The following is a 22,549-nucleotide window of genomic DNA, read 5'->3' as shown; positions in this document are numbered from 1 at the left end:
GCATTCTGAGGCCAGAGATGTCAGATCCCCTGGAGCTGGAGTTACAGACAGTTATGAGCCACCCGATGTGGGTTCTTGGAACCAAACGAGTCCCAACAAGTGCTCTGTTTTGTTTGGTTTGGTTTTTTCTAGACAGGGTTTCTCTGTGTAGCTTTGGCTGTCCTGGAACTCACTCTGTAGCCCAGGCTGGCCTCAAACTGAGAGATCCACTTACCTTCCAAGTGCTGGGACTAAAGGCGTGTGCCACTATCACCACCACCCCTGTGTCACTTCAGTCCTGGAACTGCTTCTCACACCTGGTTCTGGCTCCTCAAACCTCTAGCACTCCTGCCTCCTTCATCCCCTCACCTAAAACCTTGCCACTGCTAGACAGAGAAAACAACAGAAATTGAGAGAGAATTCCATTGCCAGTCACCAACAACTCTTGACACCCATCCTTCCTAGTTCTGATTCCACTTGCTGTCCGCTCTTCCCTGGGTGCACACAGTCCCCCAGGCCGCAGAAGGGCTCAGCTCTGTGGTTTCTTCTCTCTGTTGTCATTTTCCCCAATCAGCACGCAGCCCTGCAGTGATAACTCCCAGACATAAATTATGTCATATCCTCCCTACTCACTTTGCCTGCCTAGACCTACCTTTATTTTCTGTAGGCCTCCATCATAGTTTTCCTATCCTTGCTATTTCCCATTTCAAATTCTGTGTTTACTCAACCTCAAGCTCTTCCCATTTTTGTTGTTGTTCTTTTTTAATTTATATTTTTATTTATTACAATTTATTTATTTACTTTGTATACCCTCTGCAGCTCCCTCCCTCGTCCCCTCCCAAACCTGCCCTCCTGTCCTCCTCCTCTTCTCCTCCTATGACCCTTCCCCAGTCCACCGATAGGGGACTCCCATATCAGTCTTCCCATTTCTTATGAAGGAATTATCTAACCTTATTTCCTTAGAATACAGACTTTTTCCCCTCACGAGTAGCTTTAATCTGTTCTTGACCACATTTTCTCATACATTAGTTTCGTTTGCAAGCTTTAGAGCTGCCTTCTTGTCACATGTCATATGGGTTTCCTCTCTCCTCAGTTTCTGTTACTCAGCACCAGCATTTCAGGCAAACAGCTAATAGTTAATTGAGTTAATCAACTTGCTGCTTTGGAGCATTTGTAAACAAGTGTGTTTTTTTTCTTTTTTACGACTATATATTAATTGTACAAAGAAATAGGTGTACTTATGACATTTTTATATGTATATAATATGAGTTCATCATTTCAGTTATATTAACCTCTCCTGTCACTCTGACCCCTTCCTCTCTCAAATAGTACCACTTTTATTTTTATGATATTTTTTAACATTTTAAAATTGTTATTTATTACAATTTATTCGCTTTGTTTCCCAGTGGTGGCCCCCTTCCTCGTCTCCTCCCAATGCCACTCTCCCTCCCTCTTTTCCCCTATGCCCCTCCCCTAGTCTTTCAATGCTGCTTGCGTGAGAAAGATAGGGATGAGGCGGTGTTGTGAGCACCAGAGAACAAGTCTGGGCATTAGTCTCAATGTGCCGCTGCTCTCTTTAGGTGCAAGGTGTTTCATTGGGCTGGAACATTGGCTGAATCAGGCTGAGTGACAGCCAGGAAGACCTCGGGATCATCCTGTCTGTCTCCCTTGCACTGACGTTACAGGGCTCACTTCTTTCATTTTTACATGGGTTTTAGAGATCAGAGATAACTCCCTGTCCCCTACTTTTGTGTCTTAAAGAAATTATTCATCATTTCAATGTAAGGACAATGTGCTCCAGCAATACTAAAAGAAGTGAACCCACACCCCAGAGGCTCTGTGTGGATTTTTCTCCTTCTTGCCTAGAATATATTTTGTCTTCCTTCCTTCTCTCTCTTTCTCACTATGTATCCTAAAATATATCACCGATGAGGGTGCATTGAGGGCCTTGATTTCTGCTTTGCCGAGGACTACAAGGGCTCCAGATCCAGAACTTTTGGGATGAACTGATCACCCTAATCCATGTTATTGTCAATAAGTACCTCTGTGTTACTAACATGCATATGAATATATATTACCGATGTATCTGTCCTCTCTGTTAGGCTGTACAGTTTTCATGTGCTCGTCGTAAATCCCTGCCTGGCAGACACCCGCCGGTCACACGGCGCAAAGCCAGTGATTACTGATTGAATGGATCTGCGAATGACAGAACGGGGGTAGACAGGGGGCAGAGTTTTCTCCTGGTTGCTCACATTTTCTTAGTCAGGTAGCGGTGAGGCTTTTAGATGAGAATAAGGAATGTTGAAAGGGTATTGGAGACTGGAAAACTTAGAAGAAAATTTGCATAGTAGTTTTAAAGATTGAATTCACCAGAGATTATTACATTGATTGCACCATTCATCTAGTAATCAATGGATTACTACGTAACCTTACCAATTTTAATTAAAATTTTTGTCCACATAACAATTTTTTTCATAATGTGTGCTTTATTCCCGATAGGGCTTTACCTACTTATCTACAAATTTGTTTCACGTGATTTCTCCTAAACCATGCCTATGCGCAGTGATTTTATGTGTACCTTGTTGCTCATGACCAGTAGCATAACTTAAGTTATGGCTGCGGTTAGCTTATTTTAGAAATACACTGTCCAAGAGCTGGAGCAATGGCAAAAGACATTTGGTTCCCAGAACCCGTGACACATAGCTAACCACCTGTCACTCCAGTTCCAAGGAATCTTACGCCTCTTGCCTGGAAGACCTGTGTCTTTTGTGTGTATATTCATGTTAAATATACATGCACACAACGCACAGTTAAAAGTAAAATCTTTTTTAAAAGATGTGTATTGTCCAATTTTATTTCTGATTGGAAATACTAGTCATAGCTGTAAGTCTGCTCTCATATTGTATCTTGTCTCAATTTTCCCCAATCATCTTGAGTTTCCTGCTTTTCTATTTTAACTAATTAAGAAGCTCCCTAGTCTGTCTTCTTAGTTGCTAAGCAACATAGACTGTCATCTTCCTCTGATCTATTGCTGTACTTAACACCCATGTCACCTCACCTGTTCTTCCGGCCCTGGGCACTTGCTGCTGCCGGGTGGCACGTTGTCAGATCAAAATCATAAGCTATCCCTTTGCTCAAGTAGGTTCATCCTTCAGAGTAAAGCCTAAAATTAAAGGATGATTTTAATACTATCATGGCCTGGGCTGGCCTTCTGCTTATATTTCATTCCTCTCCCTGCTCTTTAGTAGCATCAAGGTTGCCATACTCCCCAAGGCTGTGCCCTGCTCCATGTGTGCAGGTGCCATCAGTTACTGGGAAAGCCTTTGTCAGTCTGGCAATGTCTGACCTCATCCCTGAGGCTATTCAGAGGTCAGCTCTTTGAGGAAAGCATTTCTGACCTCTCTGGTGTCTTGTATTTTCACAGCACTGTACTCCTGTATTTCACATCTCATTGTTTTGATATCTTTGCACTGTCCATCAATAAAAATATACCAGCTGCTATTTTTACCTTATGAGATCTGCCATTTTTAAAAATGAAAACACCTCATTCTCTCAACTTGCATGGCTAGTGAAAAGATAAGATGATGTAGTTTAGTCTCTCTGTGATTAGTATTGCTTGAGCTAATAATGACTACATTTCAGCAGTACCAGAGGAAGAGAATTTTTCAATAAGCTGTATTCCCAGTGTTGAATATAGATATTTGTAAATATGCCTTACACTTACTAGTAATAGCATACAGAAAGTTTGGCCAGATATTTTAACGTTTAGTCCTTGCTTAGTTCAGTTCTGCTTTTAGCCTGTTTGGCTTTATGATGATTATACGCCCTAGTGCCTGAAGAATCAGAGGTGTAAATGTAGCCAGTCATACTGGGAGCTTGTAAATCTCATTAATACCTTCATTTGATTTAACTTTTGCAATGCTCTGAAGGTTGACATTACAATCATTTTAAGAAAACTGAGTCATTCTGGGTAAGATAATACTTGTCTTCACAATGCTAAAAGAAATAGCCAATTATGATTTCTCTTTTTCTGAGTCCCTATTCTTTGTAGTGATACTAAAAAAAAGGATAAACAATCTATAGACTCCAAATCTCAAAATTAGGTTTTAGAGAGGGCAAAGGATTTGGTTGTTTTCACATTTATAACTAATGGATGCAAGCCTTCCCAAGTTCTCTTCATTTTTTAGTCTGATAAAATGTGTAACATAAAAGTTATCATCTTAGCCACTTCTGAGCAGACAGTGCACTGGAGTTAAGTATGTTCACCTGGTTGTGCAAGCAGTAGCGATCACTCCCCACAGCTTGTGCAATCTCTCTAAACTGTCGCCCTGCACTCCAGCTCCCCTCCTCCTCTCTCCTCTGCTGACAACCTCTTGCTTTTTTGTCTGAGTCATAGCAAGTCCAGGTGGCTAATGGCATAGCCTGCAGCATTTGTTCATGTGTCTGGCTTATTTCACCTAGCATAGTCTTCACAGAGTTCATCCTGTTGGCATGTTGAGTTTACTTACATTTTCAAGTAATTAATGGTTTATGTATACATGTGTCACATTCATCCATCATCTGTAATGGATGTACGGATAGTACCCCCTTCGTGGTTTTGGTAACACTGCTAATGGGCCTGTGCACAAATATCTGGTTGAGGTTTTTATTCATTGGTCTGGTCCTGACCTCAGAAGTGTACTGATGGATCATATACTAATTCTCTTTGTTTTTAAAAATTAGGAACAAGGATTTGTTTTGAAAATTGGAGCTATGTTTGTTTGCTCATGAAGATACTTTAATCCAATGAATTCATCCTAAGAAAGTCATCACAGTAGTGTAAGAGTTTTAACAAATTCTCTATGAGTTCTATGATAATTGATATACAAGAGCCCTAACACCTAAAAACAGACTCTGAGAGAAATTAACTATTAATGTAATAGTCTGTTAGGCAGCTGTTACAGTCATAGCTTTGAGGGCCACATAATGACACTTTGGAAATATTTATTGTTTAATATTGAATCAAATCAAAACCCAAAGTGTCAGCCAAATCTTGTGTACAAGTTATTGACTATTAGTCACACAAAACTGACTTTACTAATCTCTGTGTTATGAAAATAGGTCATTTTTCTTCTTCTTCACACAAAATATTGTGTATTTTTTCTTCTTTTGGTATTCATGAATCATGGTCAAAATCATGTTCAAATCCTAATACGTTACTAATGAGGGAAAACAATAGAAAGTTACAATGGAAACCAGAGAACTGAACTATTGTCTGTAGGAAAAGGTGGAAGAAGACTAAAATCCTGGGACTGATGTGGTAAGGCTGCAGTATGGCCAGCTGATTCTAATCTTTAAATTCACACACGTTAAAAAATAAATTCTGGAATAAAACCTGTGACTTCCCACTCGATCGCCATCATGCACTTGTCTTACTTTCCCTCTCTCTGCACTAAGTGGGAAAGAGTCTCAGAACAGTCGTCAGTACATCTTTCTGAGCTGTAGAGTCTAATGACCTGGATGAAGGGCATAGAAGGTCAGTCTTTACTAGACATGCCTTGTTACAGCATCTTCCACAGTAGCCAGCCCAGTGAAACAGGGATCATTCAAAAGATGATCCAGGCCATAAACCTCCTTTGGAAGTTATTGTTCATAAAATAGTCCTGTGATTATATTTCTGTTGTGTTTCATTTTAAGTGAATTTTACATTAATAAAATAGAATGATAATCTCCAGAACAGATGTTTTAACATGTTATCTATATCTGAAGTATTACTTGTTTCTAGATAATTTTATGACTTTGTCTCGTTTGATTGATCTCCTGAGAAGATGTGGGAAACTTGAGGATGTTCCAAGATTTTTTTCAATGGCTGAGAAACACAACTCCAGGACAAAATTGGAGCCAGGATTTCAGTACTGTAAAGGATTGCATTTTTGGTAAATCCATTAGCAAATAAATCTTACATCATAATGATTTGCTCCTCTCATTGTGCAGAATGAAGAAAGACTTTTCTTCGTATTAAAGAAAAATTTGCACTTTGAAGTGTTTTAATAGATTTATTTATGAAGCATGTTATGATCTGGTATAATCAATGATTGATTTTTTTTTCAATCAATAAGGTATACTGGAGAACCAAATGATGCCCTTCGACATTTTAATAAAGCTCGGAAAGATAGTGATTGGGGCCAAAATGCACTTTATAACATGATAGAAATCTGCTTGAATCCAGACAACGACACTATTGGAGGCGAAGTGTTTGAAAACCTGGATGGGGACCTGGGGTAAGGAGCATTTGACACATTTCTTTTGGAACAATTTTTAAAACTTATGTTGGGGACAATAAGCAGGAAAGAGAGAAAAAAATCATATTCTAATAATGTTTAGGAAAAGGTGGGTTGAGTGTGTGTGTGTGTGTGTGTGTGTGTACAGACCCTCTGGCATATGAATACTGGCACTGACATATACATCATACACATCTATAATAATAATATTTAAAGTTAGCATGTCACAGACTCATATATTTGAATATTTGGTCCTTAGTTGGTAGAACTGTTTGGGAAGGATTAGGCAGTACAGCCCTGTTGGGCATTTCAGAAGCCTTGGGAGAGTCCCAGTGTTCTCTCTCCTTTGTGGTTGTAGATGAAGATGTGTGCTCCCAGCCTTCCTTTGCTGTGTCATTATAGACTCACACACTCTGAAAACATAAGCCAAATTAAACTATTTTATTTTTTATGTTGCCCCAGTCATGGTGTTTTATCACAACAACAACAGCAAAAATAACTAAAACAATTAGGCATGAAATGCTTTCTATTTCCTAAATCATAATAGATAGATTACAAAGGCATTCCCCTAATTATCAAAAATAAAATAAAGAATTTGACAACCATAATAAAGTCCTCATGACAGTACTAATGATTGCCACTGGGGAAATACCTCAGTAGACAAAGTGCTTGCCACACAAGTATGAGTGCCTGACGTCCAGGCTCCATACCCTGCACATATGTTAAATGCTCTTGATGGCTGGACTGTAATTCAGTCACTCAGTAGCCAGAGACAGAGGATCTGCACAGCAGGTGACTAGCTAAACTGGCAAACTCTGGGTTGAGAGACCTTTCCTTAATAAATGCAGTAGAGAGTGACTGAAGAACACTGCTGATGTCAACCTCAGTCTTCCACATGAGCACACACAAACTGTACAAACTGTACATAGAAACACAGGCATGCCACATACACTGCAAAATCAAAGCAAAGGAAAATATAATACTACCAACTTAACACATTGTAGCTTCATGCCAGTCCTATGCTCTGTTATTTATATGCATTATCTCACATGCCTGCAACAGCATTGTGAAGTAAGCTCAGAGTCCTGTATCTGAGGCTGTAACCCAAAAGGACAGAACAAGGTCCAGGCAGAGTGGTGGCTGAATCCACAGCTTTGCAGCATTCACTGTGGGTTACTGCTGGAAATGGTGGCATCCACTCAAGCTGAGGCTGTTGTTTCGCTCTCAGAAAGAGTGGAGATGGATAAAGATATAATGGTTGCGTAACTGGCAGTGGCTGCCTTCGCTGCCTTTCGTTGGCATGCAATCCATTTTTAATACAAGACAGCACCTGAGACCATTTGCCAGCACCACGTTCAGTGCTGCTGGAGGGCATAGAGCCATGCACTGCATAGCTCTCAGCAGATGGTGCATGAGGAGTGGGGGAAATTAGAACAAGGAAGGACAAGTCTCAAGATTAGATTAGAGAGACTAGTGAAACTTTAAAGTAGACAAGTGACTTGCTTGTTTAGGAAAGTTAAGGTAATGAATAGACTGTCACAGAGCTGCAGGCACCTAAGTGTAGACCCTCAAACAGTTGAAAATACAAACTAGAACTCGGAGGAGCTGCTGCTAGTGCACGTAGAGCTGTGAGAGACACCTGGAGAATTGTATGTGTGTGGAGGGCCATTTTGCAAGTTATTACATACAGCCACAGGAAACAGACTAGATTTTGGGCATGCTGAGGCTCGCAGTCTCGAGGTCAAAACCAAAAACCAGATTGTGCAGTTATGAAAGCCGAAGCATAGGAACTGCAGAGGAGATGGCAAGAACGGGAGATGGTTTCAGTGAGATTAAAATCACTAGGGCCAGCTGGGCATGGGGGTGTACACCTTCAATCCCAGCACTCAGGGAGGCAGAGGCAGGGGGATGGCTGTGACTGTGCGGCCAGCCTGGTCTACAAAGCAAGTTCAGGACTGCCAAGGCTACACAGAGAAACCCTGTCTTGTAAAACAAGACAAACAAACAAAAAATTGCTAAAGCCTGTGCTGGAGAGATGACTCAGTGGTTAAGAACATGTACTTGCAAAGGATCTAAGTTTGGCTCATAATACCCGACTTGGCTGACTCACAACTGCCCATCACTCCAGATCCATGGGGCATCTAACACCTCTTTACTGTACTCACACACACACACACACACACACACACACACACACACACTACACTAAAAGACTTCTATATATAAGAAAAAGCTCAAGCATAAAAATGAGTGGTTTTACTGATGTATGCGTGGGGAGGGGGGCTTTGCTATCAAATACTTGAATCGTTACTATGCCTGAAATTTGCTACCTTTTGTCACATATAATTTCCTTTCTGAGTGTCTGATAGGTAACAAGATGAAGAGTGATTTTGTATGTTTGATAAACTTAGGCTCAAGTGGAAGTTTTACCATTTGTGGTCTTTCTGAGTCTCAGTTTCCCCAAATATAAGATACATTGAGCATATACTGAAGAAACAGTACTGAAGGAACATGTACTGACTGAAATCATACAGCAGCTGACCCCTTTCCTTATCTTGCTCTTCCTTCTGAGTACAAAACACCATTGGAAAATATGATTTTCTGTAGAACTTTTTTGTGTGTGGTGCCTGGGACTGAACCAGGACATCACCTGTACCAGCCTATGAAGATTCTCTCTCTCTCTTTTTGTGAAGATTCTATTTTTATTCTAGTTAGGTATTAGCTAAAATTAACATTTTACCATGTATAGCTATTGTCTAATTTTCATTTTAGAGGGACTCAGGATTTAATGGTGTCTTACTGAGGACATACTAATTATTTTTGATAAAAATTAATTTATATTGCATTCCTTGGTATTAGAAAAAAATGGATGATGCACAAATTCTTTAAATGCATGATAAAGAAGAGCCAGTGCCTTGAGTTCTAACATCAGTCAGTTTTGTGTAACAGACATATGTAATTTATTCTTCGTGTCTACAGTACTTCAACTGAGAAGCAGGAATCTGTGCAATTAGCAGTGAGGACAGCAGAAAAGCTCCTTAAAGAACTAAAGCCTCAGACCCTCCAGGGCCGCTTGCAACTCCGCATAATGGAAAACTGCTGCTTAATGGCCACCAAACAGAAGTCCAGCGTGGAGCAGGCCCTGAACACCTTCACTGAAATAGCAGCGTCCGAGGTCAGTGGCTTTCCTTTTTGACTTAGTCTGCCTTGTCTTGGTAAGACAAAGTGCTGTTTTGGATAGCTGACTGTTTCCCGAACATCACCTACTAGCTCACTCTTAATAAAAAGTAGATACATACTTCTGTATATAAGCTTACGTGGTGTGCCATCATTTTGATGTGTTACTCTCTGAGGGAACATGGAATTAATTTTACAGAAAAGAAATGTTTCAGAAGAGCACAAGATAGTTCTGAATAAAAGAGCTTAGCGTTCTAGGGGATTTTCATGCTGTAGGCATGGCCGAGGCTCACTAAGGGAACATGAACGCCTGCATGGCTCACCTTTTTGCTCAGTTTTCTTGGCATTTCTCCATCTGGAGAGCTGAATGGGATCAGTACAGACAGCTTTTGTCTTAGTCATGCAAACCATGATTTCTTTGTAGCAACACTGAAATGACCTCTGGAATCTTTTTATTGTTGGCATTTGCTTTATCTATTTTCACCCCATTCAAATCCAGTCTCTCTCACTCTCTGAGTGTTCAGCTAGACCTTCCCATACACAATCCTACTAAGGAAGGGATAGTTACAGATAGTAATACCGACTTCTAACCATCATCACTGATCATCATTATTTGCTCTTCAACTGAGCAATGCTCTAGGCCACTGAAAACCCATAATTATGTGCTTCTCAAAGAATACTGAAATTTTTCTAGTTTGTTTGTCTTGGAGGTAATGGTGGTAGATAAGCTACCAAAACCCTCTTACTGTGGCTCCATTGCTCACTTTCAGGACTCTGAAGAACAGAATGTCATGGATGGGTGTAGAGTTGCTTTAGATGGCAGCTTCAGCTTACTGTAAGCCACTGTGAGGCAAAACAGCAAGCTAGCCTCAGCATCAGCACCACCCAGCGCAGAGCCCTTCTGCAAACACTAAGATGATGCTGTCATCCCTGCAGGGTGGAATAGGAGATAAAGTCAGATATGCCTTCCAGGATTGCTTCAGTTTCCTTTGCAGAGTACGAATGAGATATCGTTCCTGTCAGGCCTGGCTCAAAACCCAGGAAAAGACATCCGTGAAAGCTCCCTCAAATGAAGTGATGATTTGTATAGATTTTCTCATCAAAAATAAATTACAAAAACAAAAATAGTCCAGAGAACTCCTGTGATGTGATGTTAAATAATTCTGGCAATAAAGGGAGAGAATTATCCTTTGGTACCTTAAGGCATCCAGTGGAAGTGAAGTACCAAGGATTCTTTACCCAATTTTCGTATTATAAGCCAGATTACACCCTTTCTGGAACGGTATAATATTCATAAATTGCTGTAGAATTTATAAGACATTCTAAAATACAGCTTAGTTTTTAAAACATGACTCCTAGGGGTGTTAATGATTATTGTTCCCATCTTAAAGATGAGAGGTCTGACTTCAAAGTCTATAATACATTTACTGAGTCATCTTATGTACCTTTTATAAAGAAATATATATTCAAATGCTGTTTCTGTGATGTATTTAAAAAAAAAAAGAAAGAAAGAAGAGAGTAGGGCCCTCCCGAATTGGCATCCTGTAACAGATAGATGTCAGCTACTGAAAAAGGGAAGTGGAATGTTCATGTAAGTCTAATAAATGTTAAAGGTACAGTTTGCAGCAAGGATCTCAGCCACCAACTGCTGCAGGTTGGAATTGTATCACATAGTTTAGAATTTATACCAAGTAAATCCATTATTTCTGCCATAAAGTTTAAAAGAATAAAAGTCAGATACAGTGAATGGCATTGCAGCTCTCTCCTAGAAAGACTAAGCAAGGTTTTCCGTGAAAATGCCTGTCTGTGCTGCTCAGGCACCACCACCCTCAAGCTGCTTTCTATCAGTCAAGTGATGATGATGGGTGTTGATTTGTTTCACTTAACTCATAGAATGAATGTGTTTAATACAATGAATATTCATTAGCGAGCCAGTATTTATTCAGTATGGTGGGAATCAAGAAATAATGTAACCTTTCTTTTTTCAAATTACTCAGTCTTAAGAAAAATGAGATAAGTGTATATATGTGAATATAATCGTTATCTGAACTAAAAATCAATTCCTTCTATTCTCCCCCGGAGTTGCCAATGAAACTGTAGGTGAAATTGGTTTCCCATAATAAGGGGAACAGGGACTATTTCTAACAGGAACTCAATGGCTGGCTCTTTGACCTCCCCACCCCCCAAGGGAGGAGCAGTCCTGCTAGGCCACAGAGGAGGACTTTGCAGCCAGTCCTGAAGACACCTGATAAAACAGGGTCAGATGAAAGGGGAGGAGGTCCTCCCCAATCAGTAGACTTGGAAAGGGGCAGGGAGGAAACCAGGGAGGGAGGGAGGGACTGGGAGGGAATGAGGGAGTGGGATACAGCTGGGATACAGAGTTAATAAAATGTAACTAATAAGAAAAAAATAAAATTAAAAAAAAAAAAGAAACTGTAGGTGATGGTCGGCCTGGGCTCAGGTGTGGGCAGCAAAGGGCCATTGTCATCTCAGTGCATAAAGCCAGTGCGACAGTGCAGCATGGGCCTAGTGCAGCCACCGCGCCTTTCCTCCATGACTCCTGTCACATTCCCTGAGTGACTTAGACTCTAAAGGGAGTTGGGAGACTCTTGTAAAGAAGCTGTGATTCTAGAAACAGGATGATTGGAGAGCTAGGAAAGCTTGCATTTTACAAACAGAAGTGGGCAAGTGTCTCAGAGTGAAGGGGAGAACCAAAATTCACTAAGGCAGACAGACTTGTCTGATTCAAAACACCGTGTCACTCGGGAATGTGACAGGAGTCATGGGGGAAAAGGGCACACGGTGGCTGCGCTGGGGCACGCTTCTCTGACCCACTTGCTTTTACGGCACCACCTGAACCATGTACACAGATTACAGTGGCACTCTGTTGGCCACACCTGAGTTTTGTCCTCTGCGGTGACTGAGAATAAAAGAACTTCACTTCAAAGGCCGTACCAGGAAAGTGTGAAGTCCACACTGAGGGGCATAAGCAGGCCTGGTGATCTAGTGCTGAGATTCCAGCTCGGTTTTCTGTTCCAGGAAGTTTTCGCTTACGGAGAAGGGGGAGATGGCTCTGGAGGTAAAGTGAGCTCAGATTCCCCAGTACTCACGTAAAAAGCCAGAGGCAGAGGTGCATCTCTGTAGACGCGGCACTGGGGAAGCTAAGAGGCCTCAGATCCCTGGAGCTACTGACCAGATAGCCTTCGCCGAATCATGAACTCCAGGTTCAGTTTGTGACCCTGATTCAGAAAATAACATTGGGAAAGTGACTGAGGGAGATATCTGGCATCCACATAGTTTGTGATTTCATTTAGGCTACACACTTACTGATTTCCTCATAGTAGCTTGAGTTTACTTCTGTGCCAAATAGTAATAATCCCACTTACCCAGCATGGAGCCAGAGAGAAGGCACAGGTGAGTGTTTGCGTGGTGCACCCTGTGTTCTAAAGTTTAGTTTTCCCACAGAAGGATCATATCCCAGCTCTCTTGGGAATGGCAACAGCTTACATGATCTTGAAACAGACGCCAAAAGCCAGAAACCAGCTGAAGCGGATTGCAAAAATGACTTGGAATCCTATTGAAGCCGAGGATCTGGAGAAGAGCTGGCTGCTGCTTGCTGACATTTATATTCAGTCAGCAAAATATGACATGGCAGAAGAACTACTAAAACGGTGCCTGTGCCACAACCGGGTAGGTGACTGGGAAACAATGGTTAGCTGTGTTGCCTAAGCTTCCTAGAGTAGAGCCATGGGTCCATCTCTGGCTTAAATGTTTATTCATACTGTAATCAGGAAATCCACATTAATGATAAAAAAGAAGTTGTGTTCCCTTGAAGGTAATGGGAAGATAGATCTATGCAGTTCCAGCTTTCAGCTGGCCATGTCCTACTTGCAGAAAATGCTTTTGGAATGCCAAGCATTCACCATAATTACTCATCTCATCCCAGAACTAATGAAAATTGCAGAGTATTAATTGTGGCCGTCTGTCCATCCCTTTAAGGGGTTTTCTCAAGGACCTTACCGCAGCTGCATGTCATTTCTAATTTAATTTAATAATAAAAGTCCTTATCTTTAGGTATAAAATGGAAAAATCTTTAGCTCTGTACAATGTAAGCCCTTTTTACTTACAGTCCATTGTTCAGACACATAAAGAAGATATCTTATTGTGAACATTTTTTAAAGGTCAGGTGTGAATTAGTATTTGCTGAGAAATAATTATATTTGACTTAGAAAGTTGAGGCTATTTATATTCACAGCTTCATACCAATTAGCTAAAAATGTTAATCACAGTAAATCTGTTTTTATTCTGTTTAAGTAAATTAGGTTATAAAATGTATTATGTGCTTTTTAAGGAAGAGTTATGATTACCTAAAAGTATTAAGATAATTTCTTAGGAATTAAAAACCTAACATTCATGTCCTTTATCATTTGGTAGACTGCTTAAAATGACCGGTTTCATCAATTTTAACTTTATTGGCCTTGAAAACAAATTATTCATGATAAGCTTTAAAATCTAAACTACTGTATAATTGAACAGTATTTATTCCCGGTCTGAGGTTAAGTGACATTGAATGGGAATTAAAGCTTTGACACAGATAGAATCCCAGCTTTGGTCGGCATCTTGTGTGATCAAGTTTGCTTGCTCCTTCAGAACCTTCATTCAGCCCTGTTTCTTTGTAATTTCCAATTGGAAGCATGAGGCTCAGGAATCAAAGCTTAGGAACCTTGAGTTATATAATTTTAAAATGAGAACCACTGATATTTGGGCCAAGAAAGCATCAAACGACACTAGAGCATCTTGCCATACCAGATGGTAAGAAAGCTATCAGAGACGGTAAGAGTCATAGCAGGCACTCAGGAGCCACATTGAAGACAGCCTAACAGCCAGAGTTGGGACACCAAGTACCAAAAGGAATGAGAACTGCAATAGATTAAAACTCATCCAATATGTTAAACAGATGACTGCCTAAAAATACAAAAAAGAAAACAGAATTAGTCAACACTGCAGTATGCTAATCAGCTGGCTGTTTCTGTCAGACGATGGAGAAGAATACAGCACCTGTCCTGGGTTTTCCGTATAAGCTGCACTGTTACGTAGCCAGTTCTTTGACAAGACATCTCAATGTAGAGATTTTTCCAAATAATAAATAAACAATAATAAGTATCACTATTTTCCAAGATTGATGAGTTTGTGAATGGACAGAATATTACGAAAAGGGAGAAAATCAAACATCCTGTGCGTTGTCGTGGAAAAACAAAATGTCTATGACAGAGATGGAGCTGGGATGAAAAAATACACAAGATAAATACCACAGCGCACTATACTGTCAAACAAGTGAAATAAAAAATCAAATCAAATCAGAACATCGAAGACTGTACTGTGCTGAGCTGTGGGACATCTGAGTGGTAAATAGGGGCTCTTCAGATTCAGATTTTTGTCTGTGTTTTAATGAAAACTGATTTTAGTGAAAATACTGATAAACTTTCTTAAAATAAGGAAATATGTTATAATGAACTTTGTTGACATGTAAAGAAAATATTCAGACTGAGTTTCGAACACAGTGGTTCTCAACCTGAGGGTTGTGACCCCGTAGGGTTCAAATATCAGATAACCTGCATATAAGATATTCATATATATTATGATTAATAACAGTAGCAAAATTATGGTTATGAGGTAGCAACGAAAATCATTTTATGGTTGAAGGTCACCACAACATGAGGAACTGAATAAAAGGGTCACAGCATTAGGGAGGTTGATCACCACTGCAAAAAGCAGGGAATGTCAATGATATTGGCTAAGTTGTAGAAATACTACAAAGACGCAGTCAACTAAATCTGTGTGGATAAAAATGCTATGGTAAAGCTCCCGTATACTACTTTTAATTAAGGTAATAGAGACAGACGAAAAATTCTCTAGATCAAAACAGATGAGATATTTCAAACTATTCACAGTCTGTGACATGGATCAGATCCTCAGTCTAACAAACTCTTTAAAAATAAATTGTTTCAACAATTTGAAATATACCTAATGTCTGAACAGGTGATTAAGAAGTTGATATGTTCTCTGTGCCATGAATTTGGGTTATATTTAAGGAAGTCTTTATCCTTTAGATAAGCATTCTAGCATATATATGGTTAAAATTATACCATATCTGAGGATATTTTTTTTTGGTAGTATGAAAGAAAGTGTAAGTGTGTGTCAGAAGCCAATTCAGTAGTTAATTTTTGAAGGAAAGTTACGTGTCTTTGGCTTTCATTATACTATTAAGCCTATATGTATGTTTTAATTAGTAATAATATACTGGGTACCTACCTGTATACAAGCAAAATATGCATACCATTATGTGTATTTCTGGTTCTGTGAAAAGAACTTCTACTTCTGAGAGGTATGGCCTGGCTTTTAGTATCAGAATCATTCGCCGCATCCTGTACATACTTTGGTGGTATACTCAAGTTTGCAAACCATTTCTTTATACGCCATTTAGAGGGGTTGGTATGCATGCTGTGCAAATCCCATAAAATTGAATCGGTATTGAGTTTAATCTAGTCATGTCTTCCATTTCTCCTAAGTCCTGCTGCAAAGCGTATGAATACATGGGCTACATTATGGAGAAAGAGCAAGCATATACAGATGCGGCCTTCAACTATGAGATGGCGTGGAAACATAGTAATCAGACAAATCCTGCAGTGGGTGAGTTTGGCAAACTGGGCCCAGTGTGTTAACAAGCAATGGTATATTATCTGTACATCTGAAGCCTTGGGTGACATCAGCAGTGCACTCAGTGACTAACCTCAGCCTCCTGGTGATGGGACTTCCCCTGCTGAGTATGTCTGACTCACAGAAGCAGTGATAGGATGGCCCTTCAGTGGAAAATTCCTTCTGGGGTGACCCCCAGGTACTTCCTATACTTGGCACTGTCCTTTGGAACCACCAAACATGGTTTAAACTTCCCTTTGAACATTTTTATAATTGAGATAGAGATGGTGAGAGAGTCTCCATGGTCACTATGCATGAAACGTTACTTTGTTTGCTATGTCTCTTCTGCATGTGTTTATCACATTTATTTGTAAATATGGTTTGGCTCATTATGAATATAAAAGTGTTAATGTTTTTATTACGTTAGGTAATTTCAAGCTATTAACTTAGCCTAAGATGGCACCAGTCTTTAACAGCTGTGTCATAATGTTTGATTGCAGTCAGACCATCCTCCTTACACTCAATGCCATCTGTTCAGCTTGGCCCCTAATTTGTGCTTCCTTAGGATCTGTTAAATTACTATATTAGACAAAGCACAGGAACTTATGATTGTTTATACATTTTTAATTCCCAGGTATTATGCATTGTATGAAATAGTCACCTTGTAAGATGGACATTTCTTAAATACCCATAAAATATAAATAATTTTGACAATTTATTCTGTCAGACTAATGTGTTTCAAAGTTACTTATATACTGTGTTCCTCTGAAAACACAGAGACTCCAACTCATCAGCTTTTTTCCTTATGTTATTTTAGTTTACAAATGATCTGGGCAGCTCTCCCGGTGTTCGTTTCATAGGTGTTTCTCTGACAGTTTCAATTATTTGGTTTCTCCCTTAGGATTGTCACTATATTCACTGCTCCAATCTGGCTGGCCAAATTAACAGTGCATTTCACTGTCAAGAAACCCTTAAACTCCACATATTGTTTCCATAGAGTTCCAGATAGGGTGCTGTCACTTCAAATGGCACCAAGATAGATATGCCAGTGATAGGTAGGTAAGTAGGTAGGTAGATAGATATAGTTTACATAAAATATATATAGTTACATTCCTTGTATAAATATGCCTATGCATAAGAACACATTTAAAATGAAAAAAAGCATTTGAATAGAGGAGTACTCGGAATGAGAGCCAGTGAGGGAAGCACCCAGTCACACCTATACTTGGGTGACATGGCAGTCACTAGACTTCTTGATTTACTTTCTCTGTGTCCCCTGCTTGCTCTACAACTGAGCGTGTACACTTTTGACAGCTCTAGTATGCCACACCTGCCGTGTGCCCTTTCTTTCCTTTCTCATTTTACTTTGTTCGAGATGACCTTATTGACTTTATCCAACATTAAAGGTATGATTCTAATAATGTTTTCTTAACCAGGAAAATTACTATTATACTATTATAATTGGCCAAAAATTTTTTTAAACCATTTCATAATAAGACTATTGTTTGATGTCTAAAGTTGTGGTGAGAGGAACTAGAGAGATGGCTCATCAGATAAGGGCACTGGCTGAACTTCCAGAGGACCCACATTGCATTCCAAGTACCCACATGATGGTTCACAGCCATCTGTAACTCCAGGTTGCGGGGATCTGACTTTCTCTTCTAGCCTCTACCAGCACCAGACATACAGTGATGCATATATGCAAACAAATCACCCATAGACATAAATAAAAATATAAATAAATAAAAATAAATTTTACTATAAGAGGTAAGAATTGTTTCCATAACACTTAAGGAAAGTGAAAAGCAAAAATTCAGACAATGTCCTAACGTTCCAAAGACAGTCAGCAAGCCAGAAACCCACACTTATACATTTAAAAGCTTTGAGTAGTTTGAGGAGGAATGTTATCAATTTTACCCAGCTGTGAAACCTGTGAGATACAATAATGGTTTGCCTGCAAGACATATCCATTGGTGTGATAGTGGCACAAATGTCATGGGAGTAACCACCCACTTTCTAATTGGATTTAATTCCTGTTACATGAGATGAAACCCAAACTTTGCAGCATTGTTGGACCAAGAACCTGTGGTTAGACATTTCTTAGTCCCTAGAGAATGTGTTAGTATTATTCTGCTAATTGGACAAGTACTAAACTGACTCCTAGTGGGTGACTTATTGTTATCCCCATAGATTAATGCAGCTTTGAACCCTCATCTGAGAAGTTTCTGTTTGCACCATTAACAGAGACAATCACAAGTGGCCAAGGTGCAGAGAATAAGAGCATGAAAAATGCTCAGCTCTAATTGGGTATCTATACTGTACCCTCTGCTCCCAAGAGTTCATTGTGGAAGAGGAGGTGGAAAGACTATAATCTTTTCTTATTCTTGGAGTAGTCTTCTAGGAGAGCAATAATCATTTTGATTGTCGTAAAACTTCTAATTGTCAACACTAGAAGAGTGGCATTCCTGTATGCATAATTGTGACAGTCTTACTGTTCACTGAGTTGGACATCTGAAGCCTAATCTAACCACCTGTGCTGCTCTCTGAATTGCTGTCTTCTCATTGAGGACTCTGAAGTGGTTTGGTTTCTTACATGCCTTACCATTAGTCTTGACATATGCAGTTCCTACTACCTGAAGAGAAAGGATTTTGGTTCCCAGCCTGACTCAGCTTAGGCCTTATCCTTTCCTTTCCAGTAACTCAGCACCCTCTTCCTGTGGTTTAGGTTCCTTCTATAACTTTCTTAGATTGGATTTTTATCTTGATCTTTCTCTCATGGAATTTATCTGTGCTTGAAATTATTCATTTATTCATGCAAGTACTTAAAAATGTACTTCCTCTACTACTAAGAGTATTGGCTACAGGAATCAAGTTTTCCTAATAGGTACTAAATGAACCTATACTGTCTAAATCAGTGGGTATGTTGATTACTGCCTTGTGATGACTTTTTACTGTAACCTGAAATCAACGTGACCTTTTTTAGTAAGTTAAAGAAACCGCATATGTGGAATAGCAATCCTCACACCCAACAGTTATTCACTGTGGTCCTTTCTTCCAGTTTTGTTATTTTCCATTTGATCTTTCTAATTTTCACTTTGCTGTTTATCGCCGTGTCACTTTTCTCTGTACTCGTTTTGCCAACAGTTTTCCTTAGGGCTTCTCTAATGAGTCACCAGAAGAGGAAGAAAAAAACCATGTACCACTGTGTCCATCTTTTTTGTCTTAACAGGGTACAAATTGGCATTTAATTACCTAAAAGCAAAACGATATGTGGATGCAATTGACGTATGTCACCAGGTAAAAGCTTAAATTACAGTTTCTTAAAACCAAATATATCTGGGCACAGGGGTCTTTTCTGAGACTGGCACTCTACCAAGGACCATGTATGGATATAACCTAGGACCTCTGCTCGGATGTAGCCCATGGTAGCTCAGTAACCAATTGGTTTCCCATAGTAAGGGGAACAGGGACTATTTCTGACAGGAACTCAATGGCAGGCCCTTTGACCTCTCCACCTCCAAAGGGAGGAGCAGTGCTGCTAGGCCACAGAGGAGGACTTTGCAGCCAGTCCTGAAGATACCTGATAAAACAGGGTCAGATGAAAGGGAAGAAGGTCCTCCCCTATCAGTGCACTTGGAAAGGGGCAGGGAGGAGATGAGGGAGGAAGAGGAGTGGGATTGGGAGGAAATGAGGGAGCGGGATACAGCTGGGATACAGAATTAATAAAATATAACTAATAATAAAAAAATTAAAAAAAATTGTACAGATGGAGGCTGGAAAGATGTCTCAGCTCTTAAAAGCTAAGGCTCATAACCAAAAGTATGGATGCACAATTTTCTTTTACTCTCAAGACATCATTGAATAGAAAGGAGTAGAAGATAAGTCTTTAAATAGTTTATTAAATAAGTTGTGAAGAAATTTCTGTGTTTAGTTAAAAATTAGAAAATAAATTTAAAACAAGGATTTGTTTTTTATTTAAAATTGGGGTTCAAATAGTAAAGCATTTGTATCAGTTTAAAGACACAGGCTAGTAGGAAAAACTGTTAAACCAAACCCAGTTTGGAAGGTGTCTGAAGGCCGGGGGAGATGGTTCAACAGTTAGGAGCATTTGCTGCCCTTGCAGAGGACCTGGAATTGGTTGCCAGCACCAATGTGCAGCTCTCAACCATCTCTTTTTCTGGCCTCTGCAGGCACTAGGGACACATTTGATTTCCTAGATGGGATATAAAATGAATAAGGAAGGAAGGAAGGAAGGAAGGAAGGAAGGAAGGAAGGAAGGAAGGAAGGAAGGAAGGAAGGAAGGAAAGAAAGCTAAGTAGTTACTGTGTTAATACAGTTGAGGTCTTGACCACAGTGCACATTTTAAGTGGAACCTTTTATGAATGTATCTAAATAAGTTTATTAGAGAGTTTTGGTTTTATATTATAGAAATATTCCATACTTTAGAAAGTATTTTTGCATTTTATCTCATTAAAACCCTGCGATTCAAATGGCTTAAGTTCGTTCCAGCTTTAGAATTTCTACAGTTCTTTATATTTGCTATTTCCCAGTGGTCCTTCATGCAAGAAAATAGTTTCAGAATGAGCCCCTTACAATTTTTCATAGCCCTTACCCCAGATAGTTCTGTACAGACATTATGGTGGAAAATAACCTGGCTAGGGGATTGCTATTGATTGCTTAATTCCGAAAGGTAGTGTTTCTCTCCAAGGTAAGGATGAACACAAAGCAAGACTTATGCATTAGAATGACTTGTGAAGTTCTATCTTTTTAAATGAATAGCTACTCACTCTTTAGACATAGTATTCCTGGGAACTGGAATGTTCTAAAATCAGTGTAGCTAAATCTGATGTTGCTCCCAGTTATTATCACTCTCCCAGAGTGTATTAGAAGTTGTCCTCTATGCTGTCTGTTAAGGAAGCTTATATGGGATGTTTCCACGTGCGGTTCCATATTCTGATGTTCTTATCCTCTTGTCTAAATGAGTCACCACTTTACAGCTGAGATTATCACCCTGCTCAGATGTAGCCCATAGGCAGCTCGGTCTCGGTCTCCATAGGGGTTCCGTAATAAGGGGAGCAGGAGCTATCTCTGACATAGACACTGTTGCGGGCTCCTTGATCACTTCCCCCTGGCAGGGCGGCCTTGCCAGGCCACAGAGGAAGAGGATCCACACAGTCCTGATGAGACTTGAAAGGCTAGGGTCAGATGGCAGGGGAGGAGGGCTCCCATTTTCTGAGAACTAGGGAATGGGGAAGGGAGAGGAGGGAGGAGGGAGGGCCAGAGGGTGGGACCAGGAGGGGACAAGATGGGATATAAAATGAATAAGGAAGGAAGGAAGGAAGGAAGGAAGGAAGGAAGGAAGGAAGGAAGGAAGGAAGGAAGGAAGGAAGGAAGGAAAGCTAAGTAGTTACTGTGTTAATACAGTTGAGGTCTTGACCACAGTGCACATTTATAGAATAGTCATGGCTCGCTTGTTCTCAACTGTCCATTACAAGTTATTTTGGCTTTGTTTCCCAGGTTCTTGAATCACATCCAACTTACCCCAAAATCAGAAAGGAAATACTTGATAAGGCCCGTGCATCTTTAAGACCTTGAAAATGATTGTGTTAACTGAAATGTTGAACAAACGACGGGGATCCGACAGCCCCTGCAGCATTTGCCAGTCACACAGGCTCCAGCTGACAGTGTCACAGAAGTGTGTCCCGCCTTCTCCAGCAGAGGCTGCTGCTGTCCACGGACAAACACTGGTGTGCGGTGTCACCCAGGCAGGGCTGGCTGAGAGCTGATCTTTCTCTCTGCCAGTAGGCACAGATATGGTGACTCCATTGTAAAGGCTAGCTCATTTCTACAGAAAATATTTTTGTTAAAGTCTAGGTGATATATCTTTTCTGAAGATCATTAGATTTTTCAACAGTCCTATTTAAAGTCTGCTGTTATATGTTAATTTTTTATTATAGTTTGGGATATACTGTCATGTAATTTATGAAAAAGGAACCAATATTTTAATAAAGATTTTCTGAATATCTCGTTTACATTTTTCTCAGAACTCAAAAAACACATTGTTTTGTGAAATAAAGGTAAGCTCACAGGGCAGTCTGTAATGTTAGGTAATAATATTAAGGGAAATAACATTTATTAGAAAAATCTTTCCGGAAAGGTATCAAAGTGTGTTTTGCCTGTCTTTGTTATGTTCATGCTTCCTCCTGTCAAGGCAAGAATGATCTTAAGAAATGATCATTTTCTGAAACCCATTTAGGTAGGTAAATCCTAAATCCCCACAGCAGTATTTAACCAAAAGTCACTAGAGTGAGTCTAATATATCCCAGACAGTGGTCTGGTGAAAAAAATGTGAAAATCGCTCTCAGTTATCAGGGACTCACAAAACATAGAATGGGAGGGTGGCTGCCCCGGTAAATAGAACTCAATACCAGCCTCAG

The 22,549-nt window shown here is 39.9% G+C and overlaps 1 protein-coding gene across 3 annotated transcripts in view; it reads left to right on the top strand.

The window, feature by feature from the left end:
- Window positions 1-22,135, top strand: part of Ttc21b (tetratricopeptide repeat domain 21B) — a 73,084-nt gene extending 50,949 nt beyond the window's left edge. For 2 of the 3 annotated variants that reach the window (XM_060390316.1, XM_060390318.1), the window contains 7 exons: window positions 5,744-5,894; window positions 6,078-6,239; window positions 9,219-9,414; window positions 12,882-13,106; window positions 15,986-16,106; window positions 19,342-19,409; window positions 21,630-22,135. In XM_060390316.1, the coding sequence (XP_060246299.1) occupies window positions 5,744-5,894; window positions 6,078-6,239; window positions 9,219-9,414; window positions 12,882-13,106; window positions 15,986-16,106; window positions 19,342-19,409; window positions 21,630-21,707 (1,001 nt within the window). In that variant the 3' untranslated portion in view covers window positions 21,708-22,135. The remainder of the gene's footprint in view (window positions 1-5,743; window positions 5,895-6,077; window positions 6,240-9,218; window positions 9,415-12,881; window positions 13,107-15,985; window positions 16,107-19,341; window positions 19,410-21,629) is intronic. The other variant, XM_060390317.1, reaches the window with a different exon arrangement.
- The last annotated feature ends 414 nt before the right edge of the window (window positions 22,136-22,549 follow it).

Source organism: Meriones unguiculatus, chromosome 8 (genome assembly GCF_030254825.1).
Source record: "Meriones unguiculatus strain TT.TT164.6M chromosome 8, Bangor_MerUng_6.1, whole genome shotgun sequence".
NCBI lineage: Eukaryota > Metazoa > Chordata > Mammalia > Rodentia > Muridae > Meriones > Meriones unguiculatus.
This window is presented reverse-complemented; position numbering and strand designations above follow the sequence as displayed.